The 16204-nt window shown below is 38.2% G+C and overlaps 1 protein-coding gene across 1 annotated transcript in view; it reads right to left on the bottom strand.

The window, feature by feature from the left end:
• The window catches only part of PIEZO2 (piezo type mechanosensitive ion channel component 2), a gene marked incomplete in the record, with an annotated part of 436326 nt that overhangs the window by 104930 nt on the left and 315192 nt on the right, over window positions 1-16204 (bottom strand). The window contains 5 exon segments of the mRNA XM_034762599.1: window positions 1159-1282; window positions 6944-7180; window positions 9241-9383; window positions 11495-11633; window positions 13392-13430. Of these exon segments, the coding sequence (XP_034618490.1) occupies window positions 1159-1282; window positions 6944-7180; window positions 9241-9383; window positions 11495-11633; window positions 13392-13430 (682 nt within the window).

The following is a 16204-nucleotide window of genomic DNA, read 5'->3' as shown; positions in this document are numbered from 1 at the left end:
TGCTCAAACCACTGAGCTATCCCTCCCTCACCTTATAAGCAACTAGCGCCCACCACCACCATAAGGGGAAAAGACTTTTCAGGGGCATTCTGGAAGGTGGGACGGAGCAGGAGGAGGCATGCTGTGACAGAGCTCCATGAACCTTCACTGGCATAAGGACTGTAGCTTAATTTTCTTGGACTTCCACTGGCCAAAAGGTAAGGAAGCCACACCAATTCCCTGTTACCATCGCTCCCCACTTTGCCCAAGCTGAACTCAGACATAGTGGAGAACCATGGCCTGAAGGCTATGTATTGGATCATAGTCAAAGCAATATCTACTGTAATGCCTGCATTTGTAGGCAAAAAACATTGTTAAACTGGAAGGAAAAAAACCAGAACTTATCACTGACATCCAGAGACATAAATTCCTAAGGGAATACTGGTTTTCACCAAAAACACAAACATTAGACAGTTTTGAAATTCAAAGCAGAGGTTCCTGTTTAAAACCAACCAACCAACCTTAAAAAACATATAGATTTGTGATACCAGGTGGGAGTTAAATGCCGCATTTCAAAAGAACGACTATCCCTCCCTCTTGTTCTACTGTGACCAAACCATGAAAAAAAAAAAGAAAAAGGCAAGTTACTGCTGTCCCGTTAATGGGAGCAGTAAGGAGAAAACCCTGTTCCTAGTCTTGCTATGCATGTTGGGAATAACTACACCACACTGAAACCTATAGGCCAAATTCTGCTCTTGGTTACACAGGTGCAGCTCCCATTGAAATCACTGATGGACGTTTTCCATGTAGGCCCGTCTCCTTTTATGGTTAAATTTTGTGTACAGTGATTTTTTCGGGGGGAGTGGGGGAACATAAGTGTGGTGGTGGAAGTGCGTCTATAGAAGGTTTTTCCTGTATTTCCCATTCAAGTTATTTATTTTGTCATATCATTTACTGTAGTTCAACTGTAAAGAGAGTTTATATATTTTGTTTGATGTTATCAAGCTCAAAGCTATTTTATTATGTTCCCTGAGAAATTTGTAGTGCATGGATTTAGCAGCATATTGTTTAGCCCCTAGTCAATGACAGATGCAACTTTCCGAATACTTTAGCAATAAGAAAAGAAGTAACCCTAACCTCCTACATTGATTGAAGCAGTCAAACTTGATATACTTTTACCTTTTTCTTCATTTTCTTCATCTTCAACTTTGACCTCAGCTAAAGTAGCTTCTTTTAGCTGAAGCACTTTCCGCTCTGTGAGGTGTTGCCTAAGCAGTAGCCAGAAAGTAATTGTGAAAAGGATCTGCAAGCAAAAATCAAAACAAAACAAGAGAGACAGACTAATTGTACATCCTAGATCCTGCTAATGTTAACAGATATTTTGAAATTTTTTTCATGCCTTTGTTTTCCACTATTCAGCAAAATTGGCAACAATATAATCGTTGCCAAAGAACACATTTCTGGAAGCTAGGTCATCTAGGCAACCTATTCCATTAAAAGCAATTTTATTTTATTTCCAGTTGTCCTCCAGTTTGGGTAGGAAACTGACTTTTCATTCTGTGGCCTTTGTTAATAGGTTTCTCTTTTGATTCCTTGCGCTAGGAGAGTATAGTCTATTATTCCATAACAAGGGTACATAAATAAATAAATCTTTTTAACAAAGAGTGTACTTTTGTGTTTTGTATACTGCCAAATTCAACAAGTGTCAGTACTGAGAGCCAGCCAGAACACAGAATACAGTATGGCACCTGTTTATCATGGGCTTGAGCCTATATCCACTGAAGTCAAAGCTCCCATGGATTTCAGTGGTTCAGGATCAAGCCTCATGTAATTACTTTATACAGAAAACAAGAATAAAATTTTAAATGAGACATACAAATAACCAAATATTTGGCACGCTCTACTGGGGTGCTACTGCTGCTGCTAACCAGGCTGATGATGTAATATAAAAAGCAGGGCTGTCGATTAATTGCCGTTAACTTACGCGATTAACTCAAAAAAATTAATTGCGATAAAAAAAATTTAAAAATAGAATACCAATATTTTGGAGGTTTTCTACATTTTCATATATATTGATTTAAATTACAACACAGAATACAAAGTGTACAGAGCTCACTTTATATTATTTTTATTACGAATATTTGCACTGTAACAATGATAAAAGAAATCGTATTTTTCAATTCACCTCATATAAGTACCGTAGTGCAATCTCTTTATCATGAAAGTGCAACTTACAAATGTAGATTTTTTTTTGTTACATAACTGCACTCAAAAACAAAACAATGTAAACTTTAGAGTCTACAAGTCCACTCAGTCCTACTTCTTGTGCAGCCACTCGCTAAGAGAAACAAGTTTGTTTACATTTACGGGAGATAATGCTGCTTGCTTCTTATTTACATCACCTGAAAGAGAGAACAGACATTCACATGGCACTTTTGTAGCCAGTATTGCAAGGTATTTACGAGCCAGGTATGCTAAACATTCGTATGTCCCTTCATGCTTTGGCAACAATTCCAGAGGACATGCTTCCATGCTGATGATGCTTGTTAAAATAATAATGCGTTAATTAAATTTGTGGCTGAACTCCTTGGGGGAAAATTGTACGTATCCTGCTCTGTGTTTTACCTGCATTTCATGTTACAGCAGTCTCAGATGATGACCCAGCATGTTGTTCGTTTTAAGAACATTTTCACTGCAGATTTGACAAAATGCAAAGAAGATACCAATGTGAGATTTCTAAAGATAGCTACCACACTCGACCCATGATTTAAGAATCAGAAGTACATTCCAAAAATTTGAGAGGCACGAGGTGTGGAGCAGGCTTTCAGAAGTTTTAAAAGAGCAACACTCCGATGCAGAAACTACAGAACCCGAACCACCAAAAAAGAAAATGAACCTTCTGCTGGTGACATCTGACTCAGGCCTTGGCTACATTTGCAAGTTATAGTGCATTAAATCAGCCCTGGGCACCCTAACTCCTGAGGTGTCCACACTGGTAGGACACTTAGAGTGGCTGGACTCCGCAGCTGGAGTGCCCCTGGTAATCCACCTGCATGAGAAGCAAAGAGCTTTCTGTGCCGCGGCTGGAGTGCTGGGGTGTCATTGTGGACGAAGTGTTGCATTACGCGCTATGATTGGCCTCCGGAAACATCCCATAATCCCTTGAAGTCAAGTGGCCACTCTCGTCATTGTTTTGAACTTGGCTGCAGGCATGCTTTCAAAGCTCCTTTTCTTGCAGCTGGCATGCTTATCTGCTCCGGGACACAAAGCAAACTATCAATGTGGAATGCTCCTGTTGCAGGGGCAGGCGTTTGTGCATGTGTGTGAGAGAGAGGCAGGGGGCGGGGGATGATGTTGGGGTTTCCCCCTGCCGCCGTCTAAACTTACAAGACAGCACAAGACAGAATGCTAACATACTCTCTGCCCCCCCCAAACACATTGTCTCTCCCCCCACATCACACAATACACTCCCTGTTGCACTCCACCCTCCACATTTGAAAAGCAGTTGGCAATCTAATAGGATGCCTTGGAACAATGGGATTGGGAAACCTGCATCATGTGATGCTGTGCCTGCCCCATTAGGCATTGCAAACCCCTTCCAAAGCACGCTGCAGCCACTTGCACACTGGGACAGCTACCACAATGCACTGCTCTCTGTGGCATTGCAAGAGCTGCTAATGTGGCCACGCCACTGCACTTGCAGCTGATAGCGTGAACACATGGCAGTGCTTTCCCTGCATCTGTCTCTGAGGGCTGGTTTAACTCCCGGTGCTCTACATCTGCAAGCGTAGCCATAGCCTTTGGTGATGAAAATGAACATTGGTCTGCACTGCTTTGGATCATTATCATCGGCATGGATGTATGTTCTCTGGGATGGTGGTTGAAGCATGAAGGGATATATAAATCTTTAGCGAATCTGGCACGTAAATATCTTGCGACGCCGGCTACAACAGTGTCATGTGAATGCCCGTTCTCACTTTCAGGTAACATTGAAATCAAGAAGGGGGCAGCATTATCTCCTGCAAATGTAAACAAACTTGTTTGTCTGAGCGATTGGCTGAACAAGAAGTAGGACTGAGTGGACTTGTAGTTTCTAAAGTTATACATTGTTTTATTTTTGAATGCAATCATTTTTTGTACATAACTATAAATATATAAGTTCTACTTTCATGATAAAGAGATTGCACTATTGTACTTGTATTAAGTGAATTGAAAAATACTATTTATATAAATGGAATTCTATTATTGTTTAATATTTTTGGATATTTTCCACATTTTCAAACATCTTGATTTCAATTACAACATAGAATACAAAGTGTACAGTGCTCACTTTATATTTTTTGTTATAAATATTTGCACTGTAAACATAAAAGAAATAGTATATTTCAATTGATGAATTTCCCATAAAAATTAACCTGATTTACACTGTAAGCTCTTAGAGGCAGGGACATATATATGTAAAATGCCTACCTCCACAGGCCCCAATTCTTGAAGAGGACATCTAAACACTACCACAAGAGAAATAAATAATAATGATAGGGAAACCCCCAGTTTTTAAAGGAGTGAAAAGGCACCAGATTAGCTAAAAATAAATACCTAAAATAGATATCAAAACTGCTAAACATACAAACATAATGGGTAAATGAAGTCCTTTCATGAATGGTAAATGCACAGAGAGTTTGGGTCAACACTTTTAAACTATTGATTGGGGAGTGGAAACTCCCTCCATTGTGCACTGCTAGATGTAATCCAGGGATAGAGCGCAGAAAAAAAAATCCTTGGGGGTAATTGGACGACTTACAGAACTGATAATGGGGCACATAGACCATCATTTCAAAGTAACTAGTATGAATCCAGCCCAGACAGATTTACAAAGTCAATGAAGAGAAATTGCAGAACTTACCTCTTGATTATTTAATCACTCTTATCAAGACTAGCACTACCTTCCACCGGAAAAATAATAGAATGCTCACTAGGATTCAAATACATTATAAATCCAGGCATAGTTTGGCAAGGGGCACTGCCAAGCAGGAAACACAGGTGCAGAACCTCTTCAAACTGAAATCAGGTGTATCATGATGGAAGTGATTCACTCAGTTATAAGGGAATTGGGCCAACTATCTGCACTCTGTGAGAAGCTCCTCTCGAGTGCTCTATGAAGCAGCTTCTATTGTGTGCTCACTTTCCTCCCTCAAAGATAATCTGCCAAATGTAGTGGTTTCAAGACAGGGAAAATATCTGGGTGGGAAAAGCCCCATTAATTGAAACCAGGAAACACTTTCATTTGTGATCTAAGGCAACTCCAATTTGTGTTTCGTCAACTGAAAGACTAAAGAATTAATTCTGCTAAGTACTTGAGCATATGACTAATGTCACGTGTGTGAGTTGTCCCATTAACTTCAATGAGACTATTCATGTGCTTAAAGTTTGGCTCATGCTCAAAAAGCTTGTTAACCTGGGCACTTCTATTCTTAGAGACAAGTTTGGTGTGCTTTCCAGTGGCTCTCAAACATTTTTACTGGTGACCCCTTTCACATAGCAAGACTCTGAGTGCGACCTCCCCTTATAAATTAAAAACACCTTTTTATATATTTAACACCATTATAAATGCTGGAGGCAAAGCCGGGTTTGGGGTGGAGGCTGACAGCTCGCGACCCCCCATGTAATAACCTCATGACCCCCTGAGGGACCTCGACCCCCAGTTTGAGAACCCCTGCTTTATATAGTCAAATGAACTCAACTGGTCTTCACAAATTAAAAAATATTTGACATTACAGGTTTAATTATCTTTTTCCACTGCTCTTATGGTGAGGCTGCTATACTTAAACTGGCATGACATCTCAGGTGTTCATTAATATACCTAAAATGGTAGTTGCCAATATTCTGGTGAATAAAAGCCAGTGATTCCACTCACTAATATTTGCAATACTTTTTATTCACTTGTTCAGAAGCATTCAGATGATTTTTGTATTCATAAGAATGTTTATGGACAGCAAATGTTCATAGTGTCATGAATAATAGCATGGAGAAATATTCCTGAAAGTATTTGGACCAGAAGTGTTTTCACAATAATTTTTTATGCTTCACACAGTACATTTATCTAGTATTTCTAAGTGTTAGTGTATAATTTGCAAAGCAAAAAAAAAAAAAAAAAAGGCTATGCATGAGATTTTCAAAATGCTGGCATAAACTCTGCTCCCATTAAAGTCAACAGATTTTACCATAGATTTACAAGTGTCTGGATTTCCGATTTTTAATCCCACCAGACTCCACACATGCAATATGTGTTCATAACAAAAGTGTTCATGAATAGCTGAGACATCATGTCACGGGTTGTAAGAGGTGGGGTGATGAAATGTTGCCACACACAAATTCTGCCAACAAAATAACTAAAAGTGAAAGGGAGAAAGGGGGGGAACAACCATTGTACTGAGGTCTGCTACAATAGTCTTTATTCAGAAAAAAGAGAAGGGAATGAAAATCTTCTATTTAAGTACAACTACAGCACTGAGTTTTTACCTGTACTGGCTGATGCTAATGACAAAGCAGAAATGCACTTATAAAATATATATATTTGTGTATGTATAGTGTGTGTGTGTACGTACAAACAGGTTTCATCAAACAAAAGCTGCCTCATAATTCTATTTAATTTATCTTGTATTTAACTAATCCAAGTACATATTTTTTCTCTTCCCTTTCCTCTCGTTTTTACAGGGCCAAATATTAATGCTATTTTCTCCCTGGTGAGAACTATTTTATAAAATTATCTAAATTTGACACATTCGTTATAGTATTTAATTTACCAGCAAGAAGTAATTTTGTGCTATTGTATTTTTTAACCACTCATCCTGTACTGTAGTCCCATGCTGACCAGGATTATTCGTTGTATTAAACACCAAAGGACCTGAAGTTTTTATTGATGGCTAGTGTATATTGCTTTGTTCTTTAAGCAAACTACACTTACCTTTGAAGCTAATTCCCCAGGATCCTTCTTTTCTAAAAATCCAGAAACTTTAGGAAGCTCATCATTATTGAGGTCAATACTCCATATATATTGTAATGTTAACAGCAAATTTCCATAAACAACCATGAAAGGTGAACTGATCATAGCGTATTTCCTTCGGTCACGAATCATCCAAAGCGTGCAGGACCAGATCAATAACACAAAAGTCAACCAACTGTGATAAGTGATACTCCAAGCCTTGGGAGGGAGGGGATGGGAGAGAGAGACAAAAATGTTCATAGATTCACTTAGTTACAATATTACTGCATACAGTCAGTAAAACTTTACAGCACTGCCCAACTTCACACACCTTGTCTAGGGTATATTTTCAGTGCGATGCATGGAGATTTAGCCATGTGACTCCCATTTATGTTAATGAGAATTGGGCCGCTGACAGCTACAGTAGATCCTCTGGACTACAAGCAGTAAACGGATTCCTAGGAAATTCAGGTTTAAACCACCTTTTTTTGGTCTGGTACTTTTGTGTCTTGGTACTTCAGTAGAAATGTTAGTTTAGGTCTCCCAGAGTTGAGCAGTGACTATAAAGCATGCTTTAGATTTCACTTTCTGTTGTACTCTAGATATTAGAGATGTAGTAGACTTAGACTGATTTAGCCTAACCCAACCCAATGTAGCATTGTTCCTTACAGTATATTCAAATGTTCTGCTCATTTTACAGGTATCCAACAACACATTACTTAAAACTGTTCTGGACAAAACACCGTATTATAGCGTGAGAGGAAGTGTCTTTTTATTAAACACTGTTATTGATTTTGGACTAGATTCTGGTTGGCAATGCACCAGTATAAATCTAGAGTAATTTAGCTGAAGTCAACGGAGTCTTAATTTCTTCTTTTGTTTAGACAGAAAAGCATGAAATATTAAGAATATTTTAATCAAGGCTGGATTAGTCTTGACTCGATAAAGTGTCCACTATAGCCTCTGAGAATCATGTATATGCTATTCTTCCATTAAGATACAAGACTGTAACACGCACAATGGGTCATATTTGGGTATGGCATAAGTGGAACAGTAGCTGAATTTGGTTCACAACACTTGGAACATAGATCTTTCGGAGCTGATATTATCTCAGTTTGAGACTAGAAGAAAGCTCAGAACAATACAGCTCCATCACTGATACTGACAGATTTGAACCCTGAATGGAATTTAAAGTAATTAAAGAACATGTGCAGCAGTCACTTAAAAAAAATGAATATACCACAGCAAGAAAATAACTACTTACTAACATATTCAATCCAGATTCTGCACAAAGAATCTGCTACGTTTTGTTTAGCTCCAGAGACTTTTCATGCTAAGGAACAGCAAACAAAAGTCCGAAAACCATACAAAATATTGGTTTTCTTTTGCTGTATGCAAACAAAAAGTGGCCAAACTATTAAAAAAAATTTTTAAGGCAAGATTGGGCCAAGAAACTTTATGGTAAATTGTATCCCAGTTGAAACCTTTTCAAAATAGTAAAACCAGACCTTGGAAGTGCTGACAGAGAACTATCACGTTGTGAACTTGCTACAGTATGATCCAAGGCTAATTTGCACAAAATGACCCTTTATTTTCAGGGATAGGCAATGTAATTTCAAAAAGAAGAAAATTAATCACAAAAAAATTTGTTGGCACAAAATTGTATTTTCCTATTTGTTGTCTGCCCAGTGTAGATAAAAGAAATCAATGTTTATAGGTTTATTTTCATACAGAGTTTGAACTAGATGCATAGATTCAATTAGAAGTAGAAATGGCAAGTTTAGACTTACTGTATGACTATGAAGTGCTTTATTTTTGCAGACAATTTCTGAATTGAGTAAATGCATTAAAACCCACTTAAATTTTTTTTGAGCTATCAGAAAAATGAGCATGTTGAGCATTTTCTGATCTGCCGTAGGTAAAAAAATACTAAAGTTAGAATTTTAAGCCCCAATCATATAACGGAATCCCTGTGAGCAGAAACCTGTGCCCTGCCCCATAAGGAGTTGGTGGTAGGATCAAGGCATAATTTGAGGGGTAATGTTTTAATAAACCACATGCATCCAACAGATTCAAACCTCAGGTCCAGATTTTATAATGTTGAAGTAAACACCAATGAAAAATCAACATGACTAATCACCCTTCACCAAGACATTTGGAAGATAAATATATTGATGCTGTCAATAATGTGGCAGAAGCTCATTTCCAGAGTTAGATGACATCTATAATTAGATTATGTCTACTACCCCAACTCAATTATTTTTGTGTTTCATACGTACCATCATTGCAATCAGAGCACAAATGTAACTTTGTTTCATGATAAAATGGAAGACAGAGACCATGGCATGTATTTTAACATTTTCTTTTTTCTCCTGAATATCTTCCTCCTCTTCTTCTTCTTCCTCTTCCTCTTCTTTCTTTTCTAAGTAGAAAAAAATCTTATGGTGCAATTCAAATAAGTCTAATTGCAGCGCATGTACACACAGTTCAAAACCCTCCAGTCCTTGCACAAATTGAGTAAATCTTGCAGGAATCAGGCCATTGTATTCTGGTATAGTGAAGTCAGATGGTCCCCATGTGGCAGAATATTGTGCTACCATTACAGCACTCAGCCATACCAATATTAATAATTTTGATATCTTGACAATGACCTGAGAACCACAGGAAAAATCCACAGAAGTACAGTACATACAGTCATGTAAGGACATAAAACAAATGTGTTGGTGGGCAGACAAGTACAGTATTTTGGATAATATGCACCTGCAACTTGATTCAAAGATCTGCATGTTGATTGGTAGCATAAAAACATAAGAACTGTCATACAGGATCAGACCAATGGGCAATCTAGCCCAGTATCCTGTCTCTGAAAGTGGCTAGAGCTTCAGGAGTGTACAGAACAGGGCAATTTGGAGAGATCCACCTCTGTCCTCCCCTTCCAGCTTCTGGCAGTCAAAAGTTAGGGGTGCTGTCAGCATGGGGTTATAGCCCTGACCTCTTGGCTAATAGCCATTGATGGACCTATCATCCATTAACTTATCTAGTTCTTTTTTGAACCCAGTTATACTTTTGGCCATCACAACATCCCCTAGCAATGAATTCCACAGGTTAATTGGGCATTGGGTGAGTAAGTATTTTCTTTTGTTTGTATTAAGTCCGCTGCCTATTAATTTGAGTGACCCTGGTTTTTGCACTGTAGGAAAAGGTAAACAACACTTCTCTATTCACTTTTTCCACACCATTCATAATTTTATTGACCTCTATCAGACCTCTCCTTAACCATCTCTCTTCTAAGATGAACATCCCTATTCTTTTTAGTCTCTTCTTGTATGGAAGCCAGATCATCTTTGTCTGAACCTTTTCCATTCCCACTATATCCCTTTTCAGATGGAGACTCAAACTCTAAAACTGTATTCAAGGTGTGGGTTTACCATGGATTTATTTTTCTGTCTTATTTTCTCTCTCTTTCCTAATAGGTCCTAATATCCTGCTAGCATTTTTGACCTCAGCTGGACCTTCAACTCCAAGGTCTTTTTCTTGAGTGATAACAGTTAGTTTAGAACCCATCATTATACATGTGGATTTGGGATTATTTTTTCCAATGTGCATTATTTTGCCCCTATCAACACTGAATTTCATCTGCCAGTTGGTTGGCCAGTCACCTAGGTTTGTGAGACCCCCCCCTGTAACTCTTTGCAGTCAGCTTTGGACTTAATTATCTTGAATAATTTTGTGTCATCTACAAACTGTGCCACTTCATGGTTCACTCTTTTTCCAGATCATTTATGGGTATGTTGAATAGGACTGGCCCCAGTATAAATCCCTTGGGGACCCCGCTTTTTACCTCTCTCCATTCCGAAAACGGACCATTTATTCCTATCCTTTGTTTCCTATCTTTTAAGCAATTACTGATCCCTAAGAGGACCTTCCATGTTATCCCATGCCAACTAAGTTTCCTTACGAGCCTTTGGTGAGGGATCTTGTCAAATGCTTTCTGAAAATCCAAGTACACTGTATTGACTGGATCACCCTTATCCACATGCTTGCTGACACTCTCAAAGAATTCTAATTGATTGGCGAGGCATGACTTCCCTTTACAAAAGCCATGTTTCCTCTCCCCCAACAAATTGTGTTCATCCACGTGTCTAATAATTTTGATCTTCGCCAATTTGCTCAGTACTGAAGTTAGGCTTACTAGCCTGTAATTGCCGGAATAATCCTCTGGAACCCTTTTTAAAAATTAGTTTCATATTAGTTACTTGCCAGTCATCTGGTACTGATGCTTGTTTCAGCAATAGGTTACATACTACAGTTAGTAGTTCTGCAATTTCATATCTGAGTTCCTTCAGAACTCTTGGGTGAATATCATGTAGTCTTGGAGATTTATTGCTGTTTAATTTATCAATTTGTTCTAACAGTTTTTTAAATCTTATCAAGCTGCTTAACAAAAAATGCACAAGGCCAAGAATTTAACTATAGAGTAAATAATAAAATACCGAACACACGGGTTTATTCCCAAATAATTCATGTTACTACCTGACATGTCATCTGATGGCTCCCATTTATACTGTGGGGTTGAGTACATATCAGCTTTGGCAGGGCCATTCTCCAAGTGAAGTGTGGGGTGTATGGTGTGATAATCTACAGGAGTCCCATTCACTGTTACGAGCAGGACCTGCCAGACGAGGATTGGAGAAAGGCATTCCTTTTAGAAAAGCTCCTGTGTGAGTGAAACTGCTACTTACTAACTTCCATTAGGTATTGTTTCTAAAATATGAAAGAAACTTAATGAAATCATTTCAGCAGGTTTCTCTCTATACTGAACAATCACACATTACACATGATGTTAACACAATTGTCCTAAGAATAATTTTAGCAGACCAATTTATGCTAAAAAGAATTACAACGCCGATTTCATTAAATTTTCTTTAACAAAACAGTAATAATTATGATGATGGTGCTTTGCACTTCTACAGTAACTTCCATCAAAGAACCTCAAAGCTCTTTATAAACATTACTTAATCCTCAAACGATCACTGTGAGGTAGGCATTACACCTATTTTAAAGACAGGCCAGTTGAAACATGGAAAGGTTGTGCCTTGTGTTAAGTGACACAAGCAATCTCTGGCCAACCTAAGAAAGAACCCTGATCTTCTGACTAGTTCTATGCCATAGCCATGAGTCCCATCCTTCTCTTTCATGCAGCCTTGTGGCTGGATATTTTTTAAGGTTAATTTTCTGTCTAATGGTTTCCAGTACCGATGAAGATGATGGGTACAAATGATTTGCATTTTTAAATCAGTAGGGTGATCTGCATTTGTTACAATTAGTAAAATTAGTTGTGTTTGTTACAATTGTTTATTACTCAATGTTTATGTCACTATTTGAACTTTCCTTTCGGCAATGTGTTGTTGGCCATTGTCCTTGTTTGGCAAGGGTTTCTAGCAGCTGGCCAATGGAGATGGGCCAGTTTTACAGAACGAATCTCACTGCAAAAATATATTGTGTGGTTTCCTGATGCAGTAGTTGTCAGAAGGGCTGGGGGCCATATTCAGGTTTGGTTACAGCTGTTTTTAGGCTGCATGGTGGAGGAAATCTGTAGCCCCATTTGTTAAAGTATGGGACTGAGACAGAGCATTTCCCCCTTCAGAATCTGCTAGGATTTCCTGCCTTTGGGCTAATTACTTTGTTGCCTGTTCAAATAAAGTTTCATACTTTCCACCATTTTAATATTCAACTCAGGTGTTTGGTCATTTTTGCAGGACCTCAGCAATTCAACATGAACACTTTAAAAACACATCACAAAGAAGGAATTAAACCAAGTTATAGGGTAGCTTATAGAAAAGCAGAGTTGCATGTTTTGTTTAAAATACAAGGAACTAAGGAAGATCTTTTGCCAGTGAGTACAACCTCAAAAGTTCTAATGTCATGAGAGATACTTAGTAAGTTTAAATAATCAAGATTTTGGATAATCAAAGGAGTTCTCAATGTAATTAACAACAGGGAGGTTTGGCCAATCAAGGTTTTAATATAATGTCTAGACCAATAAAAAGATGAGAACATTTTAAAATTTCATGGAAACTTGTGTCTGTTAGGTATATCATAGAATCAAAGAATATCAGCTTTGGAAGGGACCTCAGGAGGTAATCTAGTCCAATCCCCTGCTCAAAGCAGGACCAATCCCCTGCTCAAAGCAGGACCAATCCCCTGCTCAAAGCAGGACCAGCCGGGGCTTTCTCAAACCTGACCTTAAAAACCTCTAAGGAAGGAGATTCCACCACCTCCCTAGGTAACCCATTCCAGTGCTTCACCACCCTCCTAGTGAAAAAGTTTTTCCTAATATCCAACCTATGCATAATCCATATATGCATAATCCATATTTACGCCATCTATATGAGTACAAATAAATTGCAAAGACTGATAGTATACTAACATCAGATGACTTGTATTCATCTTGAGTCATTGACAGAAGCTGTAAAAATCAATAGGACAGATTATTAATGAAGAAGCATAGCTCAAGCAGTAATAAGTTTAATAGATGCATGCATATTTGCTGATCCTCTCAACAGATCTGAATTAAGAAATTCAGTAAGAATTTTTAAAGAGTCAGCAGAATTGTATATTATGCCCAATAAAACAACATTCATTTTAGCATAATTATTGGTATAACTTTTATTTTTAAATGTCTTAATTCCAAATCAGAACTGAAGAGGTTATACTGAAATTATATGTGATGGTCACGGGAATTCATCAATATGTTATTACAGTTAGTATCAAATGACTTTCCAATGAGACACTTAAAATTAAGGTTTTTAAAATGATTATTAGAATTTCTCCAAGTATAAAATCATTGTCAACAGAATTATTACACTAGGATAAAAATGTTATACCTACATTTCAAAGTATTAATAATATCATTGGAATTACTGAAAGAGCATTACATTTTCATCAACAGCATCTAATTACTGCCCTCCATCATTCAGCAAAAATTACTGATATATTCTGAAGCAGTAGATGAAGAGCTATAGAGATCATCAAAACGCACTCTAGTAATTTCTATTTGTTGAAAATTTGATAGATAATAATTACATAGGGCTAAAGGCTGCAGTCTTTTCTCAGGCAAAGCTCACGCTTGAAATCAATGGGAATTTTGCCTGAGAAAGGACTGTAAGATGTGACTTATAGAAGAAGAAAATGTTGTAACTACAGTATTTTGAAATTTGTTAAGAATACTCAAACTCATCTTCCTGCAGCATATTGGCTTTGCCAAGATTACATTTGGCTTATAGAAGATGTATCTTTTGGACAAGAGAACATATTTTTCTACAAGTAATCAGCACCACATGTAGTGAAATATAGCAGAAGGCTTTTGTGTGGTTTTTTTGTTTGTTTGTTTTTTTAAAAAAGCAAGCTTTGGGACCCATTTTTCAGTTTTTATTTATGAAAGTGGCTCTCTTGAGTTAGGCTGATAGGGTTGGGTCCTTGCTCTGTGACACGAAAGCAGTGTGTGAAGCACAATGATCCCACCACATTAATCAACTTTTACTGCCTTAGACTTTTAAGTCTACATGAAACTTTGTAGAGAACCATGGCCTTACAATAGGACCTAGCAAAGGCTACAATTGTATTATAGGAGTATATGTATTTTATAGTTTTTGTAATAAACAATTATGACTGGGGTAGCCCCTTTCTGTACTCCAAACCATTAGTGCTTCTCTTGGGCAATAGACCCTTCAACAAATGCAACTCTATCTATTCTTGTTCGTTCTATTCCTATGTGTGTGAATGTCCCTATCACCTATTGCCCACATATTACACTGACTCAGCTCCACTTCTGCTGAAACCCTCATCCATGCCTTCAGCTCCTCTCGCCTAGACTACTGCATCTCCTTTCAACGGCCTTCCCAATGCCCAGCTTTCTAGAATCCAGCGAGTGTAGAATGCTACCTGTCTTTAAAAATATGCAAACATCCTCAAACAACTCCACTGGATTGGTTTCATTTCAGGATCTGGTTCAAAACTAGCTTTCTTGTTTATAAAATCCTGCATGGAATTGTTTCTATCTAGCAGAATTTGTCCTCCAGTTCTCCCCTTTTTATTCCTTCCCCTTATTTAACACATTCTTCATCTCGCCCTCAACAACATCTCTGCACTGTCAACTTAAGAGTCTTTTTCTCTGCAGCTCCTGCACTCTGGAACTGAACTCCTGAATCTCTCCTCTTCATTTGTTATTTAAATGCTCTTTCCCGCTGTCATCATTTCACTTTGTAAACGTACACTACCGCCACTGCAAAGCATTCTGGCATACAAATTGTCTGAAAATTGTGATACCATATATATCGTATCACATCTTTTAACTGCCTTTTGTTGGTTTGTGGTTATCACCGGTCCAGATCAGACAGTATGAAGTTGGAGATACTTCCAACGTATGTCTTCACTGGCTTTTCTAATAGCAGCTGAGGATATTCATAGATTCATAGATTCTAGGACTGGAAGGGACCTCGAGAGGTCATCGAGTCTAGTCCCCTGCCTGCATGGCAGGACCAAATACTGTCTAGACCATCCCTGATAGACATTTATCTAACCTACTCTTAAATATCTCCAGAGATGGAGATTCCACAACCTCCCTAGGCAATTTATTCCAGTATTTAACCACCCTGACAGTTAGGAACTTTTTCCTAATGTCCAACCTAAACCTCCCTTGCTGCAGTCTAAGCCCATTGCTTCGTGTTCTATCCTTAGAGGCTAAGGTGAACAATTTTCTCCCTCCTCCTTATGACACCCTTTTAGATACCTGAAAACTGCTATCATGTCCCCTCTCTGTCTTCTCTTTTCCAAACTAAACAAACCCAATTCTTTCAGCCTTCCTTTATAGGTCATGTTCTCAAGACCTTTAATCATTCTTGTTGCTCTTCTCTGGACCCTCTCCAATTTCTCCACATCTTTCTTGAAATGCGGTGCCCAGAACTGGACATAATACTCCAGCTGAGGCCTAACCAGAGCAGAGTAGAGCGGAAGAATGACTTCTTGTGTCTTGCTCACAACACACCTGTTAATACATCCCAGAATCATGTTTGCTTTTTTTGCAACAGCATCACACTGTTGACTCATATTTAGCCTGTGGTCCACTATAACCCCTAAATCCCTTTCTGCAGTAATCCTTCCTAGACAGTCTCTTCCCATTCTGTATGTGTGAAACTGATTTTTTTCTTCCTAAGTGGAGCACTTTGTATTTGTTGTTGTTAA

Source organism: Trachemys scripta, chromosome 2 (assembly GCF_013100865.1).
Source record: "Trachemys scripta elegans isolate TJP31775 chromosome 2, CAS_Tse_1.0, whole genome shotgun sequence".
In the NCBI taxonomy this organism is placed as follows: Eukaryota; Metazoa; Chordata; order Testudines; family Emydidae; genus Trachemys; species Trachemys scripta.
This window is presented reverse-complemented; position numbering and strand designations above follow the sequence as displayed.